General features: G+C 40.2%; 1 protein-coding gene and 1 long non-coding RNA gene across 2 annotated transcripts in view; one reads left to right on the forward strand and one right to left on the reverse strand.

The window, feature by feature from the left end:
- Positions 1-6604, forward strand: part of LOC149982357 (uncharacterized) — a 61130-nt gene extending 54526 nt beyond the window's left edge. The window contains exon 2 of the long non-coding RNA XR_016497157.1: positions 6304-6604. This is a non-coding gene — a long non-coding RNA (uncharacterized LOC149982357). The remainder of the gene's footprint in view (positions 1-6303) is intronic.
- Positions 5137-21816, reverse strand: LOC110527153 (uncharacterized). The gene is made up of 2 exons (XM_036983126.2): positions 21187-21816; positions 5137-9766 (listed from the first exon to the last, which is right to left on the reverse strand). Exons 1-2 carry the CDS (start codon positions 21566-21568, stop codon positions 8553-8555), a joined length of 1596 nt encoding a protein of 531 aa, XP_036839021.2. The 5' UTR covers positions 21569-21816; the 3' UTR covers positions 5137-8552.
- Between the last annotated feature and the right edge of the window lie 531 nt (positions 21817-22347).

Raw genomic sequence — 22347 nt, forward strand, 5'->3', positions numbered from 1 at the left:
ATTCCCACACTGCCATCTGCTGAGGGTAATCCCATCTGGAGTGGGTGACGCTGTTGAGTAAAATGTATATTTTATTTTCAGACAACAAGTCAAAGTGTAGGAAGCATGAGTCTTTACTCACCAGTGTAACAAAACGGTATGGTTAAAGCCTTTAGTAACTTAGTTGTAGTGAAGATCTGGTTACCTATAAGCACAAACATGTTTTTCCATTATTACTTATTTATTAATTTATTTTGGGTAATCTTCTAAACTACCCACAATGCAGTATTTGTCAACGTCATATCGATGATCAACTCTGTGCTACTTAGTTTGCATGCCAGTGTAACGGTGTAATGAAGTTACATTTTTTTATATATTTAACCCTTATTTAACTAAGCAGGTCAGTTAATTAAGGACAAATTCTTATTTACATTGACGGCTTACCCCGGCCAAACCCTAACCCAGACGATGCTGGGCCAATTGTGCGCTGCCCTATGGGACTCCCAATGAGGCTTGTTATGATACAGCCTGGATTTGAACCAGGTTCTGTAATGACACCTCTAGTACTGAGATGCTGTACCTTAGACCGTTGCTCGTATGTTTACATTACACTCGGTGTAATACACTCAGTGATAAAGGTATGGGATTCTGGGTAATCCACAGCAGATTTTGGGGGAATCTGAAAATGGGATAGAAATGTATAAAGTTGACATTACATCATAAAATCCACGTTTTAAATCATACATAACATGTAATTTATGTTTTAGTAACTACTGTTGTTGGTTTGGCGTCAAATAAGCCATTCGTTATATGTTATTTGCCGAATCTCAGTTTTTCATGTGGGTTTTATGCTAAAGTTCACTCTTTCAAGTTGGAAACTAACTGGAAAATGCATCGTCTTTAGGAGTGATATTTTTACCCTGTCGACTACTGATCATACATCCACACTGTGTGTCCCGTCAATGCAGGTAATTTATGACAAATGTATAAAGTATATGTTTTATAAACTCTTGAACACCAGCCAGTTTATTAGCCCGGTTTTGTTAGTTTAGGTGTGTTATACATCTTCGCCACCAGAGGGGGACATTGAGTAATTTTCCAGGTTAATTTTAAATATTTTGATACTAAAATGGATGACAGTTTATTCTGATGTTGTGAATATGAGATTACACATGGAAACAGTGTATTCGTTTTATTATAGTAAATGAGGAATTATTAGGAATTGTTAAATCCACCATATGATTTTTTTTGTTAGTATATTATAGGGCAGATTTATGGAGAATTGCTGTGGGAGTGCTATTTATATCACATCACTACTGATCATTCATCCATACTGTGTGTGTCCCATCATTGCAGTTTTGGAAATAAATGAACTGTCCATTCATTGCTCCTTCCTGTGTTGACTCACTGACTTGAAAGACGGGACCAGGAAGGTCACACTAGGTCGATATCTAGCTCAAGCGTGCAAATGTTAACCACACCTCATGCTTTTCATGAACTGTGTGGTTGTGTTATCTAGTAGGAACCCGTTAGCACGGTAGGCTCTGGTGCCTTCTTGCTGTGGGTTCAAAACGACAGAGGAAATCAACTCGATTCATTTCGTCGAACAACCACCTGATTGGTTTGGTGTTGGGCTTGTTCAACATTGCAGCCGACATTGCAGGCTGCTGCCAATTGACTGATCTACAAATTACTATACATCATAAATAACTACTCATTATTATTTATAAATCAGTCAGCCAGTCAATTTACCCACAATGCAGCATGGATTTGATGCTCTCGATCAAGGCCAGTGGTTTAGTAGAAGACATGAAGGCTACGCCGCACAAGCGCTACGTTGTGGGATGTCATCTGTAATAATTTGTCTGTTCTAAATTCTGTTTCGCTCAAAGCCTTGAGTAATGACCCTATTTTTGACACAATTGGCTGGAAAGTGTCAATGCTTCAGGAAGCTTTGTTTCCCCATCATTACTTTTCAGCATGTTCTCTGTGAATTAGTCTATGGGAGTTTTGTAACTTTTACAACCTTGGCTTACTGCTAGTTGGGTTCTAACTGGTCTCCGGTAGTTAGGCTCCAGCTCGCTAGCCATAGCTAGTTGGCTAAATAGCGTTAGCTGGCTGTCTAAGATAACTGCATCTTATGTATTTTCAAAACTGTGGTTTACTTTACTCACTCAAGTTATGAGTGCAAACGATTGGTTTAATATGAAGTTATACATTTGAAGTTATTTCTGTTGTAGTTTACATCATAGGGAATAGGCTGGTCCTCCATATTACATCACACCTGACTTTGGCATTCTTCTGGATTCTGACTGGTTTAATGTAATAAAACCAAAAATAGAACATATAACTACTTCACACCTGCCCAGACCCACTAGAACACACCTCCATCTCCATTAACTACTTCACACCTGCCCAGACCCACTAGAACACACCTCCATCTCCATTAACTACATCACACCTGCCCAGACCCACTAGAACCCACCTCCATCTCCTGCATCACTCTCCACCACATGGCCTATGCACTATTTTATTTCTCTCTGTCGCCCAGCCCTTTAATTTTTAGATAATAAAGCATTTGAACTTTCCACTGCGTTAACAACGGAGGATTGGTTGATTTCCAGTATTCCACCACACATGTGCTACACTGAAATTATCCTTCTACATATGTACTGTAATGGAATTATCCCTCTATATATGTACTGCACTGGAATTATCCCATTGGCTGGCAGAAACTAAATCAATGCTGTCTCAGTGAGTTTTGTGATTGGTTACATTTCAGTCACATGTGCATAAGGAAGAAGGGTGTCTGATTGTCTGCAGGTCAATGTAACTGAGAAATATCATCCTTGTAATTATTCTGTAAATATCAGCAGTGGGAATGATTGTGAAACATGATAATTAATGATTTCTGAACAACCATTTTGTCTTTAATGTTCATCAAGAGTATCTTATCAACTTTATTTCACTTGGTGATGTTTCATTATAGAGAACATAACATGTATTATGTATATAATGTATATTATGTATATAATAATACAATACAATACATGACATCTACAGTGGCAAGAAACACAACCCTTTGGAATGACATCTAAGTAGCTGAATATGTTTTTCTTTCACCGAGGCAATAATGGTGTTGATGGGAGGACACCACAGAAGAAGACACTGCTGTCCAAAAAAATCATTGCTGCAAGTCTGAAGTTTGCAAAAGTGCACCTGGATGTTCCACAGCGCTACTGGCAAACAATTCTGTGGATATATTAAACTAAAGTTGAGTTGTTAAGAAGGAAAACAACACTATGTGTGGCGAAAAGAAGGCCCAGCACATCAACATCAAAACCTCATCCCAACTGTAAAGTACGGTGGAGGGAGCATCATGGGGGCTGCTTTGCTGCCTCAGGGCCTGTACAGCTTGATATCATTGACGGAAAAATGAATTCCCAAGTTTATCAAGACATTTTGCAGGCGAATGTTAGGCAATCTGTCCTCCAATTGAAGCTCAACAGAAGTTGGGTGATGCAACAGGACAACGACTCAAAACACAGAAGTAAATCAACAACAGAATGTATCTAGTTTATCATTGTTGATATTGAAAAAGCCTATTGCACATTGTGGTGGAAATTCTAACCAATCGGGAGAGACCTTTCTTTAAACAATACACCATTATTTGATAAGAATTGCAATACTGTAGCTGGTCAGCCCTACACTGAGGTGTAAGGCCGAGAGCTCGATGACACAAGGAGTTGAGAAGCCTTATATAGTCAAACTATCTTCTGCATATAGAAAACACGTGATCTTGGTATGTGTCCGTGTATGGAGAACGAGACACAGACTAACTGTGAATTGGTCGTCTCGGTCTGTAGCAACAGCTAGTTATTCTAGTCTTCCAGTGAGGTGTCAAAACAACAGGAAATCACTCTAGACAGTTCCTCTGAAGTAGATCAACGGTTCCCTGAATTGGGCCAAGCAACCGCCTTTGCACACCCACAAACACATACATATAAACTTCTCAACCTTAAAAAGATCCTTCAACACATTAGATAGAAGTCATATAAACTTAGAGGTTAACATAGATTTTTCTCTCACAACATTGCACAGAGATAAATCTGATCCAGATTGAACTGTGTGATGTAGTAGGGAGTTGTAGCTTCTCTAGAAATAAATCAGATCCAGACTGAACTGTGTGATGTAGTAGGAAGTTGTTTCCAACAGACCAATATTTGACATAGTTTCGCACATAAAACATAATTACAATGACCATAATCCATTGCGTACCTACTTGTCTTGTCTGTGTAAAGCCTTAATTACTTTAAAGAACTACTAAAATAGTCATTTTGTCAGACAGCAGCTCTACACTTTGACTGACTGATCCATTCATCCTTCCATCCCTCAGCCTTCCTCTCCTCTGAAGACCCAGTGAGGGTGGAGCTCAGTCAGAGAGCTGTTGAGGGACTGGTTAGGAAGAACACTTCTACAGCCAGAGGTGAGAGGTCACACATGGTTTAAATGGTAAAAATGTATGTCCCCTTAGTGGTTCATCACATAAGCAAAAGGGAATATGTTCCATCATCCATGTTTATTTACATTAGTGCAAATTGTCTACTGAGATGGGTGTAATTTCTCACCCCATTTGGCTGTATGAAAGTTAATTTCCCCTCAGACACACACATTTGTTCTTTATTATTATGAAGGTCATGTGTCAAATGTACTTTTCCCTACTCATTCACCACATCCCTTTACACTGCTTATGCAATGTCAGTGGCCTGACTATGTCAAAGGCCCATCTTGGTGGATCTGAACCTAATGCAGCTCTGAGTGATCAGATGACAGAAGTCACATTTAAGTGCCAGGTGTAACTGAGGCCATAGATGCTCCATATCTTTAATATGACTAAATGTGTTTCTGTGTTGCAGGGGCAATCAAGAAATGGAACGGCAAGGCCACAGAACATGACATAAGCAGAGCTGTGGGAGACCACCTCAAGCCCCTGGTAGGGCCGGGGGTGGTATTTACCACCCCACCACGCCTTCAGAAGGCTGAAAAAGTGGGATTGATCTGTTTGTTTCTGTTTTCTGTAGTTGAATCCTTAGACATGGGATCGATACTGATTTTCATAGTAAAGAGGGACCGTTGATTGGTCAGTCATTGGGCTCATTTGTTTTGCAACATGTTCAAATCAAGTTTTATTTATAGAGCACATTTCAGACACGGAAGCAACACAATGGCTTCACAGGAAATAACAATAAACAGAAATATTTACTACACAAACAGAGGATAAAAAACAGAAGAATAACAACTGAAAGACTAATGAGCATTAAGGAAATGCCATTGATTAAAATATTAATTGGATGCAACATCCAACCCAAAACATAAACTTGTTTTACTACATTGTTTGTTGTTACGTTCCCCAGCAGGAAAACCAGAAATGTCAAATAGAAAAAGGAATTAAAGAATCACTGACAACAACCACAACTAAACAGGTGGGGTTTTAGGATGGCTCTGAAAGACACTACGGGGGTGTCCAATGGAAGTTGACTAGTAACAACAACTGGGACCTAAAAGACACCCACCATGAGACCCACTAAACCTGCCCAAGAAGAGGCAAACAAAAGAAAAACCAACACCAACCACCAAACTGGAAGTCTTCTGACTAGCTTGGAAAGACAGTACTGTGCAGTACCGAAGAGCCCTTACTGCTGCTCGATCATCCTATTTTTCTAACTTAATTGAGGAAAATAAGAACAATCCGAAATTCCTTTTTGATACTGTCGCAAAGCTAACTAAAAAGCAGCATTCCCCAAGAGAGGATGACTTTCACTTTAGCAGTGATAAATTCATGAACTTCTTTGAGGAAAATATTATGATTATTAGAAAGCAAATTACGGACTCCTCCTTAAATCTGCATATTCCTTCAAAGCTCAGTTGTCCTGAGTCTGCACAACTCTGCCAGGACCTAGGATCAAGAGAGACGCTCAAGTGCCGTGGCGGAGGTCTTTGTGGGCTATACTCAGCCTTGTCTCAGGATGATAAGTTGGTGGTTGAAGATATCCTTCTAGTGGTGTGGGGGCTGTGCTTTGGCAAAGTGGGTGGGGTTATATCCTTCCTGTTTGGCCCTGTCCGGGGGTGTCCTCGGATGGGGCCACAGTGTCTCCTGACCCATCCTGTCTCAGCCTCCAGTATTTATGCTGCAGTAGTTTATGTGTCGGGGGGCTAGGGTCAGTTTGTTATATCTGGAGTACTTCTCCTGTCCTATTCGGTGTCCTGTGTGAATCTAAGTGTGCATTCGCTAATTCTCTCCTTCTCTCTTTCTCTCTCTCGGAGGACCTGAGCCCTAGGACCATGCCCCAGGACTACCTGACATGATGACTCCTTGCTGTCCCCAGTCCACCTGGCCGTGCTGATGCTCCAGTTTCAACTGTTCTGCCTTATTATTATTCGACCATGCTGGTCATTTATGAACATTTGAACATCTTGGCCATGTTCTGTTATAATCTCCACCCGGCACAGCCAGAAGAGAACTGGCCATCCCACATATGCTCTCTCTAATTCTCTCTTTCTTTCTCTCTCTCGGAGGACCTGAGCCCTAGGACCATGCCCCAGGAATACCTGACATGATGACTCCTTGCTGTCCCCAGTCCACCTGACTGTGCTGCTGCTCCAGTTTCAACTGTTCTGCCTTATTATTATTCGACCATGCTGGTCATTTATGAACATTTGAACATCTTGGCCATGTTCTGTTATAATCTCCACCCGGCACAGCCAGAAGAGGACTGGCCACCCCACATAGCCTGGTTCCTCTCTAGGTTTCTTCCTAGGTTTTGGCCTTTCTAGGGAGTTTCTCCTAGCCACCGTGCTTCTACACCTGCATTGCTTGCTGTTTGGTGTTTTAGGCTGGGTTTCTGTACAGCACTTTGAGATATCAGCTGATGTACGAAGGGCTATATAAATAAATTTGATTTAAAGACAGGAAGCAAACCAAACAGGTGGAGCAACTAAAGGTGTTGACTCTACACATCTATCAAGACAACTGGAGCACTGGGCCAGACACTCTTAAATAGAACCTGGACCAGCTCAGGTGAAACACCTTCCCACTAACGAGATGGACAAGCCAGCACAGGTGTAACACATACTGACTAATGAGGTGACACCAATTAGTGCACCGAAGACACATTTCAGTTGAATGCATTTAGTTGTACAACTGACGAGGTATCCCCCTTTCCTACGTGCTAAAGTCCAACCTCAAAACATTAATGGAAAAACCAAAGCCTGTAACACCTTCCACCTTAAGACAACAAATATATCCTATATTTTTGTTGAACAAGTTTCTTACCACCAACAGAGAACAACTTCCATTTCACATTATAATCAACTGCAACGCTTCACCTTCTACAATATAAACATTGTGTCTACTGGCTGTCTAAAGTGAAAAACAAAAACACATTTCTAAATAATAATATACAATTTTATCTTTTCTCCTTTTTCTTTCTATAGAATCCTAAAACTCACTTGCTTCTTGAACTCTCGTCCCCCTAAAATACAGAAAAGAATAAGAGATAAAACCCATGTCCAATATGGAAAAACCCCAGAGACAATCAGCAACCAAGTTGTCCTTACCACAGACAGTCTGATTTCAAGTATAAACTTTTGCAATATCTCTATTAACTTTACATCTCACTGCAGAGCTTGTCTCTCCTTTCAGGGTTCACTCGATAGGCACGTTGTTGGATCGGGGCCCAGTCCCCAATGTCATGCTCTAGTACATTTGGTTTGGCACATCTGAGAATGAACCCTGATATTTTAAAAGCAGGGCAACAATGTCAATATAATTGCACCCCAAAATTGTCAGTTGGTTGCATAAATAATTACGATTACTAAATGTTACATGAATTGTAAATATGAAATATCAAAACTAAATGTACACCCCTTTGTTAATATGTATTGGCAATAATTCATTTAGTGGTGAGGCATGGAATAATCTTTTGTCAGGCTGGATGTTTGAAATATGAGGTGATTTGAGACATGCTTCTTTAGTAGTGGAATAAAGACCATTAGCACTTGAATGTTGTCAAGAAATACTGGAGTGATGTCACATTGTTAATAAAATTGATTATAGACTAATTTATTATACTGCGTCCATGTGAATAGGCTGCAAGTATGTTGGATTTTTTATTTTTCAAATAATTGAAAAAATGACCCGAAAAGACTAAAACCGAATGTGTTTGGAAGTCGGGCATAGTCTTCTTTTCAATTACATTTTGCTAGGTGGGATGGCCCCAGTTTTAACGTGTCAAAATCAATAACCAATATTATGCAGAGACAGTTGTGATATATTGAAAACCTAAACATAAGTGTATACACAAACATCTGCCACAATAATCACATTACTTTTAAACAAGCACCTTATAAACTGCACAAGCACCAGAAATGCTGCTGTTTTGACAAGTAGCAATACATCACTGAAATCGAGTTGTACATGCTGTTGAAATGTTGTGAGGTTATTGAAATACTCCTACTACAATGTTAAACCATTCTACATTGTGACATTTCATTGATATCATGAAACAACTCCTTCATGCATGTATTTTCTGATGTTTAATCAGAGATCTTTTATCAAGGTATCTCTGGTCACATTGATCACAGCTATAAGGTAACTCTCCAGTGTGTATTCTCTGGTGTGACATCAGGCTGTTTGACCGAGTAAAACTCTTCCCACATTTATCACAGTTATAAGGTTTCTCTCCTGTGTGTGTTCTCAGGTGTAATGTCAGCTGGCTAGATGTAGTAAAACTCTTACCACATTGATCGCAGCTAAAAGGTTTCTCTCCTGTGTGTGTTCTCAGGTGTAAAGTCAGCTGGCTAGATGTAGTAAAACTCTTCCCACATTGATCACACCTAAAAGGTTTCTCTCCCGTGTGTGTTCTCTGGTGTATAGTTAGACAGCTAGACCTAGTAAAACTCTTCCCACATTGATTACAGCTAAATGGTTTCTCTCCTGTGTGTGTTCTCTGGTGTAAAGTTAGACAGCTAGACCTAGTAAAACTTTTCCCACATAGATTACAACTATAAGATTTCTCTCCTGTGTGTGTTATCTGGTGGACTATCAAGGAGCTTGACGCAGTAAAACTCTTTCCACATTGATCACAGCCATAAGATTTCACTCCTGTGTGTGTCCGCTGGTGTACTATCAGGTTGTTTAGCTGTGTAAAACTCTTCCCACATTGATCACAGCTATAAGGTTTCTCTCCTGTGTGTGTCCGCTGGTGTACTATCAGGTTGTTTAGCTGAGTAAAACTCTTCCCACATTGATCACAGCTAAATGGTTTCTCTCCTGTGTGTGTTCTCTTGTGTATAGTTAGATAGCTAGATGTAGTAAAACTCTTCTCACATTGATTACAGCTATAAGGTTTCTCTCCTGTGTGTGTCCGCTGGTGTACTATCAGGCTGATTAGCTGAGTATAACTCTTCCCACATTGATCACAGCCATAAGGTTTCTCTCCAGTGTGTATTCTCTGGTGTGATTTCAGGGTTTGTAGACGAATAAATGTCTTCCCACATTGATCACAGCCAAAAGATCTATCTCCTGTGTGAATTCTTTGATGTATTTTAAGGTCTACTTTAGAGTTGAATCTCTTCCCACATTCAGAGCAGCAATTGGATTTCTTCCCTGTGGGTCTCTGCTGGTGTTTCTTGAGGAGTTCTGATCTGGAGAGACTCTTCTCTGCCTCCTCAGCATCATGATGTTGTTGAGGTTCCCCAGAGGATCCACGATAGTCCCGTCTCTCTCCTATGTGAACGACAAAGTCAGACAGATGGTTAGTGATCCCTTCCCGCGCCAATCCCGTTATTTGACAACAATAGCAGAGTGCCAAATTCAAAAACAGAAATACTCATAATAATAAATAAATCATACAAGTGTTATACATGGGTTTAAATATGAACTTCTTGTTAATCCGGGCACAGTATCAGATTTTAAAAAGGCTTTACGGCGAAAGCAAACCATGCTATTATCTGAGGATAGCACCCCATCAAACATACACATGAAAATCATAATTCATCTCGCCAGGCACAACACAAAAGTCAGAAATAACATAATTCATGCCTTACCTTTGAAGATCTTCTTCTGTTGGCACTCCAATATGTCCATCGAACATCACAACTTTTTGTTTCGATAAATTCTGTCGTTATATATCCAAAATGTCAATTTATTTGGTGCGTTTGATTCAGAAATACACCGGTTCCAACTCGTCCAACATGACTACACATGATCTAATAAGTTACCTGTAAACTTGATCCAAACATTTCAAATAACTTTCCTAATCCAACTTTAGGTATTTTTAAATGTAAATAATCAATTTAAAACGGAATAAACTGTGTTCAATACCGGAGGAAAACAAAGTGGAGCTTTTAGGTCGCGCGCCTCAACCACAACAGTACATACACTTCACCCTCGTTCGGAACAGGGCTACTTCTTCATTTCTCAAAGGAAAAAACATCAACCAATTTCTAGACTGTTGGCATCTAGTGGAAGCGATAGGAACTGCAAGCAAATGCCTTAGAATTCTAGATTTCCATTGAGAAGAGAATGACCCCCCCAAAAAAAATCCTGGATGGTTTTTTCTCGGGGTTTCGCCTGCCAAATAATTTCTGTTATACTCACAGACATCATTCAAACAGTTTTAGAACCTTCAGTGTTTTCTATCCACATCTACTAATAATATGCATATCCTAGCTTCTGGGCCTGAGTAGCAGGCAGTTTACCTTGGGCACACTTTTCATAGCCTGAAGAAGTTTTGAAGGCCCACAACAGCAGAAATCCACTGTTTATTTGAGGTAAAAGGTTATGCCCATAGCGTACCCACGAAGTGGTACAACAATTGACGTCTTAAATGATTTGACAATTAAGACAGTCAAGTTAGCAACAAGTCACATTTTGTCTTGTTTTCATATTAGTATTAATTAGAAACAAGTTATTAAAGTTGCAGAAACTCTAAGCAGTGTGCCAGAAGACTTTTGGTCTCCAATATAGGCCACTTTCTGTGTTTGCTAAAATTGCAGCACGAGGGCGATGCACACGCAATTTGGTAGCAGAAACTCCTCCCTGCTAATGAGGAAACAGCTAGTTATGGATGTAGTATATTTGGTTGTAAAAAAACTCCTCCCTGCTAATGAGGAAACTGCTAGTTATGGATGTAGTATATCTGGTTGGAGCAAAAATGGTGAGCGAAGATTTGTTTTTCACAATGTATTCTGAATATTACAGAGCACAATCAGCGTAAGATCAGGAGTGCTACTCAAGGAAACTCACATTAAGCTCTGTGTCTATTCACCAGTTCACCACCATGGGGAAAAACTCAGGGGAGTTCTCGTCGGCTGACAGCAAATATAGCATCCATTTCCAGGTTGCTTACAGTGGGGCAAAAAAGTATTTAGTCAGCCACCAATTGTGCATGTTCTCCCACTTAAAAACATGAGAGAGGCCTGTAATTTTCATCATAGGTACAGTTCCACTATGACAGACAAAATGAGAAAAAAAATCCAGAAAACCACATTGTAGGATTTTTAATGAATTTATTTGCAAATTATGGTGGAAAATAAGTATTTGTTCAATAACAAAAGTTTATCTCAATACTTTGTTATATACCCTCTGTTGGCAATGACAGAGGTCAAACGTTTTCTGTAAGTCTTCACAAGGTTTTCACACACTGTTGCTGGTATTTTGGCCCATTCCTCCATGCAGATCTCCTCTAGTGCAGTGATGTTTTGGGGCTGTTGCTGGGCAACACGGACTTTCAACTCCCTCCAAAGATTTTCTATGGGGTTGAGATCTGGAGACTGGCTAGGCCACTCCAGGACCTTGAAATGCTTCTTACGAAGCCACTCCTTCGTTGCCCGGGCGGTATGTTTGGGATCATTGTCATGCTGAAAAACCCAGCCACGTTTCATCTTCAATGCCCTTGCTGATGGAAGGAGGTTTTCACTCAAAATCTCACGATACATGGCTCCATTCATTCTTTCCTTTACACGGATCAGTCGTCCTGGTCCCTTTGCAGAAAAACAGCCCCAAAGCATGATGTTTCCACCCACATGCTTCACAGCAGGTATGGTGTTCTTTGGATGCAACTCAGCATTCTTTGTCCTCCAAACACGACGAGTTGAGTTTTTACCAAAAAGTTACATTTTGGTTTCATCTGACCGTATGACATTCTCCCAATCATCTTCTGGATCATCCAAATGCTCTCTAGCACACTTCAGACGGGCCTGGACATGTACTGGCTTAAGCAGGGGGACACGTCTGGCACGTCCATTTCCTAATAATTGCTCCCACAGTTGATTTCTTCAAACCAAGCTGCTTATCTATTGCAGATTCAGTCTTCCCAGCCTGGTGCAGGTCTACAATTTTGTTTCTGGTGTCCTTTAACAGCTCTTTGGTCTTGGCCATAGTGGAGTTTGGAGTGTGACTGTTTGAGGTTGTGGACAGGTGTCTTCTATACTGATAACAAGTTCAAACAGGTGCCATTAATACAGGTAACGAGTGGAGGACGGAGGAGCCTCTTAAAGAAGAAGTGGGACACAATCATGAAGTGGAACGACATTTATTGGATATTTCAAACTTTTTTAACAAATCAAAACTGAAAAATTTTCAGTGCAGAAAACTCTCTCCAGAAGTTCAGTGAGGATCTCTGAATGATCCAATGTTGACCTAAATGACTAATGATGATAAATACAAGTCTCCGTATAAATGCACCTGCACTGTGATAGTCTCAGAGGTCCGTTAAAAGCGCAGAGAGCATCATGAAGAACAAGGAACACACCAGGCAGGTCTGAGATACTGTTGTGAAGAAGTTTAAAGCCGGATTTGGATACAAAATATTTCCCAAGCTTTAAACATCCCAAGGAGCACTGTGCAAGCGATAATATTGAAATGGAAGGAGTATCAGACCACTGCAAATCTACCAACACCTGGCCGTCCCTCTAAACTTTCAGCTCATACAAGGAGAAGACTGATCAGAGATGCAGCCAAGAGGCCCATGATCACTCTGGATGAACTGCAGAGATCTACAGCTGAGGTGGGAGACTCTGTCCATAGGACAACAATCAGTCGTATATTGCACAAATCTGGCCTTTATGGAAGAGTGGCAAGAAGAAAGCCATTTCTTAAAGATATCCATAAAAAGTGTTGTTTAAAGTTTGCCAAAAGCCACCTGGGAGACACACCAAACATGTGGAAGAAGGTGCTCTGGTCAGATGAAACCAAAATTGAACTTTTTGGCAACAATGCAAAACGTTATGTTTGGCGTAAAAGCAACACAGCTCATCACCCTGAACACACCATCCCCACTGTCAAACATGGTGGTGGCAGCATCATGGTTTGGGCCTGCTTTTCTTCAGCAGGGACAGGGAAGATGGTTAAAATTGATGGGAAGATGGGTGGAGCCAAATACAGGACCATTCTGGAAGAAAACCTGATTCTGAGTCTGCAAAAGACCTGAGACTGGGACGGAGATTTGTCTTCCAACAAGACAATGATCCAAAACATAAAGCAAAATCTACAATGGAATGGTTCAAAAATAAACATATCCAGGTGTTAGAATGGCCAAGTCAAAGTCCAGACCTGAATCCAATCGAGAATCTGTGGAAAGAACTGAAAACTGCTGTTCACAAATGCTCTCCATCCAACCTCACTGAGCTCGAGCTGTTTTGCAAGGAGGAATGGGAAAAAAATTCAGTCTCTCGATGTGCAAAACTGATAGAGACATACCCCAAGCGACTTACAGCTGTAATCGCAGCAAAAGGTGGCGCTACAAAGTATTAACTTAAGGGGGCTGAATAATTTTGCACGCCCAATTTTTCAGTTTTTGATTTGTTAAAAAAGTTTGAAATATCCAATAAATGTCGTTCCACTTCATGATTGTGTCCCACTTGTTGTTGATTCTTCACAAAAAAATACAGTTTTATATATTTGTGTTTGAAGCCTGAAATGTGGCAAAAGGTCGCAAAGTTCAAGGGGGCCGAATACTTTCGCAAGGCACTGTAAATTCATTAAAAATCCTACAATGTGATTTTCTGGATTTTTTTTTCTCATTTTGTCTGTCATAGTTGAAGTGTACCTATGATGAAAATTACAGGCCTCTCATCTTTTTAAGTGGGAGACCTTGCACAATTGGTGGCTGACTAAATACTTTTTTGCCCCACTGTATACTACTATACTATTTGTTTTACTGTCGCAAATCAATTGCTTTATTCTTCAACACTTCAACCAGTAAAATGCTCTTTGGCTAGCTTTACCATCAGCCTGACAATGAGGGTTTGTACACTATGTGTATGCCAATTGGCCCATAACTTAACTTAAAAATAACATAAACCTCGAGTACACGTCCTGGTAATCTGTCTGGCCCTGCGGCCTTGTGAATGTTGACCTGTTTAAAGGTCTTACTCACACCGGCTGCGGAGAGTGTGATCACACAGTTGTCTGGAACAGCTTGTGCTCTCATGCATGTTTCAGTGTTATTTTCCTCGAAGCAAGCGTAGAAGTACTTTTGCTCGTCTGGTAGAGCGTCGGAGCCGGTGTAGTACGATTCGATCTTAGTCCTGTATTGACACTTTGCCTGTTTGATGGTTCGTCGGAGGGCATAGCGGGATTTCTTATAAGTTCCCGGGTTAGAGTCCTGCTCCTTGAAAGCAGCAGCTCTTGCCTTTAGCTCAGCATGGATGTTGCCTGTAATCCATGGCTTCTGGTTGGGGTAAGTAAGTATGGTCACTGTGGGGACGACGTCATCGATGCACTTATTGATGAAGCCAATGACTGATGTGGTGTAGTCCTCAATGCCATCGGAAGAATCCCGGAACATAATCGACTGTGCCAGCAAAACAGTCCAGTAGCTTCGCATCTGCTTCATCTGCTTTTTCTTGACCACTGGTGTTTCCTGCTTTCATTTTTGCTTGTAAACAGGGATCAGGAGGATAGAATTATGGTCAGATTTGTCAAATGGAGGGCGAGGGAGAGCTTTGTACGCGTCTCTCTGTGTGAGGAGAAAAGGTGGTCTAGAGTTGTTTTCCCTCTCATTGCACATTTAACATGCTGGTAGAAATGAGGTAAAAACAGATTTAGATTTCCCTGCATTAAAGTTCCTGGCCACTAGGAGCGCTGTCTCTGGAAGCATTTTCCTGTTTGCTTATGGCAGAATATAGCTCATTGAGTGTGGTCTTCGTGCCAGCATCAGTCTGTGGTGGTATGTTGACAGCTACGAAAAATACAGACAAACTCTCTAGATAGATGGAGTATCTCATGATAAGCTGTAGACAAACTACCTCAGGCGAGCAAAACCTTGAGACTTCCTTAGATATCGTGCACCAGCTGTTATTTACAAAAATACATAGTCCCACACCCCTGGTCTTACCAGACGCCGCTGTTCCATCCTGCCAATGCAGCGTATAATCAGCCAGCTGTATGTTGATAATGTCATCAGTCAGCCACGACTCCGTGAAGCATTCGATATTACAGTTTTTAATGTCTCGTTGGTATGTTAATCTTCCTCGTAGGTTATCGATTTTATTTTCCAAAGATTGCACGTTTGCTAGTAGAATTGAAGGCAGTGGGGGTTTACTCGACCGCATACGAATCCTCACAAGGCAGTCCGATCTCCGCCTCCTTTTTCTCAGTCTTCTCTTCACGCAAATGACGGGGATTTGGGCCTGAAAGCAATATGTACCTCACATAGGGCTCTTCGGACTCGTTAAGGAAAAAAATTATTCCAGCTCGAGGTGGTGAGTAATCAATGTTCTGATGTCCAGAAGTTATTTTCGGTCATAAGAGACGGTAGCAGCAACATTATGTACAAAATAAGATTTAAAAAAATAAGTTACAAACAAAGCAAAACAAACGAACAAAAACACAATTGGTCAGGAGCAGGTAAAACGTCAGCCATATTCTTCGGCACCATTCTTGCGTTCTTACCCGCTACTCAAAGTGCTCTGAACAAATTAAGGGAATATTCTCACGGGGCAGAAATCTCAGAGATCAATTGGTAAACTCTGATTTACCACCCCACAATACTCCTGCACAACATCTATTTGCACCTCTCCCGGATGGAAACTACAAGTGTAATGGCTGCGCTCAATGCAATGGCACTTGTAAATGTAGATCCTTCAAACACCACCAAACAGGGAAACAGATCCCAATCAAAGGTGTTATCACATGCTTCACTAAGGCAGTTATTTATCTTATAACTTTTTGGAAGCGAACCCCTTATTTCTTCCCTACATTATATCGGCATCAAACACATCACCGTCCCTAAGAGAGGGGGTGACCTCGACAATTTATTGTTAAGAACTAGAGGCTGCCTGGATGTTTAATTTAAAGAGCCTTACTCCCGTCGGTCTCAACGTAGCCATTACTGTTATATTGCTATTCATTGTAAATGTTTGGAGGTCTATATAGCCAAATTGTATCTATGACCGTATGCTATCCATTTATGTTTTTATATGTTCTATTTATATCTGTAAATTAACCAATGATATCAGGCCACACTCGGACATGATTACAGACACCTGTGTGTTTCCTTTGACACAATATAAACCAGTTACGTGCAGTGTTTGTCATTATACCCTGATGAAGACAGCTTGTCTGTGAAAACGTTGCTATTGGGTTATTAAATTATTGCATCTGAGCTCCTAGAGTGTGAGGTTCTCCTTTTATTTTTCAGGCCACCGTGGTCTGACAACTTGGATGGAAAATTACTGAGGATAATAGCGGACGACATTGCCACTCCTATTTGTGATATCTTCAATATAAGCCTACTAGAAAGTGAGAAATCCCTACCTTGTCACAACGCAACTGATTGGCTCAAATGCATTAAGGAAAGACATTTCACAAATTAACTTTTAATTATTACAGTTTCTGTGACAAATGGGGAATTAGTTATTGATTTATACCAATTTAAATTGAATTTTATCTTACTCATAGCTATAGCCAGGGCATTGTGATTAGGAAACTATGAGAACCACACAAAGTCCAGGGGGTGATCACGCTCTACCACTAAGGGTCAGTTTAGTTGGCACAACGTAAGATAGTCTTGTGTTCCAATTGTTTGTTTTAGTAGCATGAATCGGTCCTGTTCACACTGAGGTGAAGAGCGGAATAATTGAAGGAATGAATCCAAGCTTAACGCTCATCACCTGTGGAGGGCGGGACTTCCAGCCAGGCGCGGATTTCATTGGCCTTTTCAGGTGGGATTTTAGATCCTTCAACCGAAGTCGCGACTCCCCATAGTATGTTGTACCAAAGATGACTGACCCTTAAGGGAACAACACTGCCATAAATACAAGGAAAATCAAGTAGTGTTTTATGATAAAAAAAAAAATACAAATACAGCAAGGATTTGGGTTTAAGAGAAGGGTTTAAAACAAAGGTTTCAAACAATTTATAAATGTTATGTAGGTATGTTTCACCTTTAATGTAATGGCATTGAAAATAAATTGAAAACAGGCGAATAGCTGTGTTTGAATGCCCATACTAACATACTGTAACTACATACTTAATGAGTATATACTACATACTATTAGTTAATTGTAGTGTACTGTAACTACATACTTAATGAGTATATACAACATACTATTAGTTAATTGTAGTAGACTAACTACATACTTGAGTATATGAGTATATACTAAAGACTTAATTGTAGTAGACTGTAACTACATACTTAATGAGTATATACTACATACTATTAGTTCATTGTAGTATACTGTAACTACATATTTAATGAGTATATACTACATACTATTAGTTAATTGTAGTATACTGTAACCAAACCGTTTCCTTTCAGTTGAGCGCTCTTCTCCTGTCTACCGGAAGTTCATGCTGTTGCATTGCAACCTCTTGCTAGCTAGTTAGCATAACACATTACTAGTTAGACATTTTACGATTTCAGCTTGTGGTTTCTTAAATTTAATCTTGAATACCAGAGTGCTTCATAAATTCAGACCGTTGTCAGATTGTCTGTTTATAAATTCATCCCGTTTCTCTCTCGGGGCTACTGGCCGCTCCGGCCGAGGAGTTGGGTTGATTTGACCGTTCTGACCTCAGCTTGCTGGCTACTTCCAGACACAAATGAGACTCTGACCATTTTACTCGCCCTAGCAGAGCTGGTTAGGGAGTTTTCATGTCATCCAGAGTGACTGTAACTGTGCTGTTGGAAAACATTTAAATTACGTTTTTTTTTTTGCCTCCGTTTACTGACACCTGGACATATTGAACGGGTGTTGAGCGCTAGTAAATTCATTATTCTGCTCTCTGGTACTCAGACGAGAGAGCTCTGAAATCAGAGTAGAGAGCCAGAGAGGATTTATGAAAGCATCCGAATGTCCATTGAGAAAGCACAACGACTATACCATTTAGCTAAGAATGACGGGAATAATCAAGCCAATAAACGTTGGGTAGTTAGAATATAGTTAATATACTGGCAAGTTTGATGTATAAGTAGCCAACTAACGTTAGGTAGCGAGTTAACATACCGGTGCATACTGCTGTAATAAAATGCTAACAAATTGTCAGACAAAATAACGTGTAAGGTAACTTATTTGAAAAGTCATTACATTGCTCAACATTTTCTTAACATTTGTTATAATTAGTTAAAACAATGAATTTGTATCGGCTCTCGTTGGACTTCGGCTGAATATGTTCCGCCATTTTCTTCAAATCTGAAAACGATGTGAAGCCACGCCCATTTCCTGAAGAATTGCATTATGGGCCCTAACGTACTGCGTGTTTACGTCATATTATGGTGAATTGAGAACGACATCCGGGAACTTTTGGCATACTAAACATCATACTATGACCAATAAGCATACTATATACTCAATTAACATCACAAATAGCAGTTAGTATGAGTATTCTAACACAGCTAATGACTAATCAACAGCTCTAACAATTTGACCCCCACAGGAAATCTACACTGGCAGTTATAGAAAGACCCATTTACTATATAACCATTGATTATTGAAAAGTATAACTTATAAATGCCTCAAATGTTTCAACTGTATTACCCCATCAGAAACGAAAACATAATCTTGTATAACGCCACTGTTTGTAATCAAGCACTGTATAGCCTCGAAATCTTGTTAAAACTATCATTTTGACCTCATGGACGGCCAGTCCTTGTATTTATAGTGTAGTGAATTCACGGGGTAGCCCTGAGCTGGACTCAAACCTGGGTCCAGCGACTGTCAAGCCAACACCTTAACTTCTTTGGGGTAGGGGGCAGTATTGGGAATTTTGGATTAAAAACATGCCCAAATTAATCTGCCCGCTACTCAGCCATAAAAGCCAGAATATGCATATAATTAGTAAATTTGAAAACTGTTTCAATGATGTCTGTGAGTATAACAGAACTCATATGGCAGGAAAAAACCTGAGAAAAAATCCAACCAGGAAGTGGGAAATCTGAGGTTTGTAGTTTTTCAACTCAGCCCCTATTGAAGATACAGTGGGATATTAGTTATGTTTCACTTCCCAAAGCTTCCACTAGATATCAACAGTATTTAGAAACTGTTTTGAGAATTCTACTCTAAAGGAGGGGCTCATAAGGGCTTTGAGTGAGTGGTCTGGCAGAGTGCCACATTCTCGGTCTGGCACGCTCACGTGAAAGGTAGCTATGTTCCACTTCATTTGTACAGACAATTTAAATTGTCTGGTTGGAACATTAATGAAGATTTATGTTAAAAACACCCTAAAGATTGATTCTAAACATCGTTTGACATGTTGCTACGGACTGTAACAGATGTTCTTTTGACTTTTCGTCTGCTCCGAGTGAATGCGCGTCATGAATGTGGATTACTGGACTGAACGCGCCAACAAATGGAGCTATTTTGACATAAATGATGGACATTATCGAACAGAACAAGCATTTATTGTGGACCCGGGATTCCTGAGAGTGCATTCTGATGAACATCAAAGGTAAGTGAATATTTATCATGCAATTCTGAAATCTGTTGACTCCAACATGGCGGAAATCTGTTTGGCTTGATTTTTGTCGTCTGAGCGCCGTACTGAGATTGTGCTTTTCAGGAAAGTTTTTTTTAAATCTGACACAGCGGTTGCATTAAGGATAAGTGCATCTATAATTCCATGCATAATACTTGTATTTTCATCAACATTTATTATGAGCATTTCTGTAACTTGTTGTGGCTCTCTGCAAAAATCACCGGACTACTGAACGTAACGCGCCAATGTAACCTCAGATTTTTGGATATGAATATGAACTTCCCGAACAAAACATACATGTACTGTGTAACATGAAGTCCTATGAGTGTCATCTGATGAAGATCAAAGGTTAGAGATTAATTGTATCTATATTTCTGCTTTTTGTGACTCCACTCTTTGGTTGGAAAATGGCTGAATGCTTTCTGTGACTTGGCTCTGACATAATGGTATGTTCTGCTTTCGCCGAAAAGCGTTTTTGAAATCGGACACTGTGGTTGGGTTAACGAGAATTTGATCTTTAAAATGGTGTAAAATATTTCTATGTTTGAGGAATTTTAATTATGGGATTTCTGTTGTTTTGAATTTGGCGCCCTGCAGTTTCACTGGTTGTTAAGAGGTGGGACACTCACGTCCCGAACAATAGCTTTCTACAATAGCTTTCTCTACGAATTTGAGAGTGGTTACACTTCTCCTTCCCCCATCCCTCAGCTGTTTACCAAACCAAGTCTCTGGGCAGCCATTTTGTTGCTGTTTAAAACCCAGGTTGTCCCTTTAAAAAAGGCCACAATCAACCAATCTGCAGTTCAAACAATAACAAAGCTGTAAATCCACCACTGTTTTGGTAATAAGATGATGATGGGTCTGGAGAAATGTAACGACTCAAATTCATAGACAGTCCTACGGATGCAAGGACTGACCATCCATGATTTCAACATTATAGTTTTAACCATGTTTTGATGCTATAGTGGTTGATTTACATTGTTTCTAAACATCGGAGTAAAAACGCTTATTGGAGTAAAAAAAGCTTATTTTGGGTTCTGATGTGGTAGGACAGTTGAACTAAGCTCATGAGGCATGTGTTATATTCTTCAAGAATCAATGGCTGCCTATAAATAAACACATTAAAGTCTAAATATGGATGTAGCTATTGCATATTTCCCCTTTAACACCAAACATCAGTTCAACAACTGCAGAGTTTGTGCCTCTGTATGTAAGACAGTACTTACTAGTGTTAACCAGGGCCCGTTCAACGTTAGAACCATTGGATGCCATAACATGCCTTTGGGAAACCGGGCCCTGATATCCAGTTTCATCCTCTTCTTCTTTCAATGTGACAGTAATCTCCCCATCCTCCTCTTTCACTCCGAAACATGCCTCTTCCTCTTCTTTCACTGTAACATCCTCCTCTTTTACTCTGAACACGTCTTCCTCTTCTTTCACTGAAACGTCTTTCTCTTCTTTCACTGTAACAGCCTCACACTCTACTTGTTTTTGTATTGTGACATCCTCCTCTTCCTCTTTCACAACAACGTTCAGCCACAGACCCTGTTTCTCCGTCCAGCACACCTTCTCTTCTTCAGCAGGAGGAGAATGGCTTAGTGAACTCATGGTTGGGGATGTTAGCTAGCTATGCTAATGCTAACTTAACCAGCCCACTAGCTGACTAATAACAACACCGTAAATATTACATTAAAACGGATAACTAACTACGTTACACGACAGAAGTGGGTTTAAAACACAGTGGCTAATATACTATAAAGCGTCTAAAGCGCTTTATTGGTTTGGCGATTTTGTCTAGAAAGCTACCGAGGTGGCTGAGTAACTGTTACTGCTGTTGAAAGAAGCGTTCCGTCCACTAGATTATACGTCACACCAACAGCATTGCCTTAAATTCCCAGATCGCCATCTGCTGACTGGAGTGGGTAACGCAGTTGTGTAAAATGTACATTTTATTTTCAGACAAAAAGTTAGTGTAGGGAGTATGTGTTTTTACTCAACAGTGTGGTTAAATACTTACTAACCTAGTTGTTGTCACGATATGGTTTCCTATAAATACAAACAGTTATGTTTTTGCGTTATTACATTTCGGGAATTATTCTAAACTACCCACAATGCAGTATTTCTCAACGTCAAATGGATGATCTACTGTGTGTTACTGAGTTTGTATGCCAGTGTAAAGGTGTAATGAAGTTACATTTTTAAATCTCTAGGCAGGTTAGTTAAGGACAAATTCTTATTTACAATGACGGCCTACCCCGGCCAAACCCAGACGATATTGGGCCAATTGTGCGCTGACCTATGCGACTCCAAATCACGGCTTGTTATGCTACAGCCTAACCAGGGTCTGTAGTGAAGCCTCTAGCACTGAGATGCAGTGCCTTAGACTG

The sequence above is a fragment of the Oncorhynchus mykiss genome, chromosome 7, assembly GCF_057628025.1.
Source record: "Oncorhynchus mykiss isolate SJ-2025 chromosome 7, ASM5762802v1, whole genome shotgun sequence".
In the NCBI taxonomy this organism is placed as follows: domain Eukaryota; kingdom Metazoa; phylum Chordata; class Actinopteri; order Salmoniformes; family Salmonidae; genus Oncorhynchus; species Oncorhynchus mykiss.

Coding starts and splice junctions, on each gene's coding strand:
- LOC110527153 (XM_036983126.2), bottom strand. CDS start 21,568: ATGAGTTCACTAAGCCATTCTCCTCCTGCTGAAGAAGAGAAGGTGTGC. Junction 9,767..21,186: donor ACGGGCCCTGGTTAACACTA/GTAAGTACTGTC, acceptor TCGTTCACATAG/GAGAGAGACGGGACTATCGT.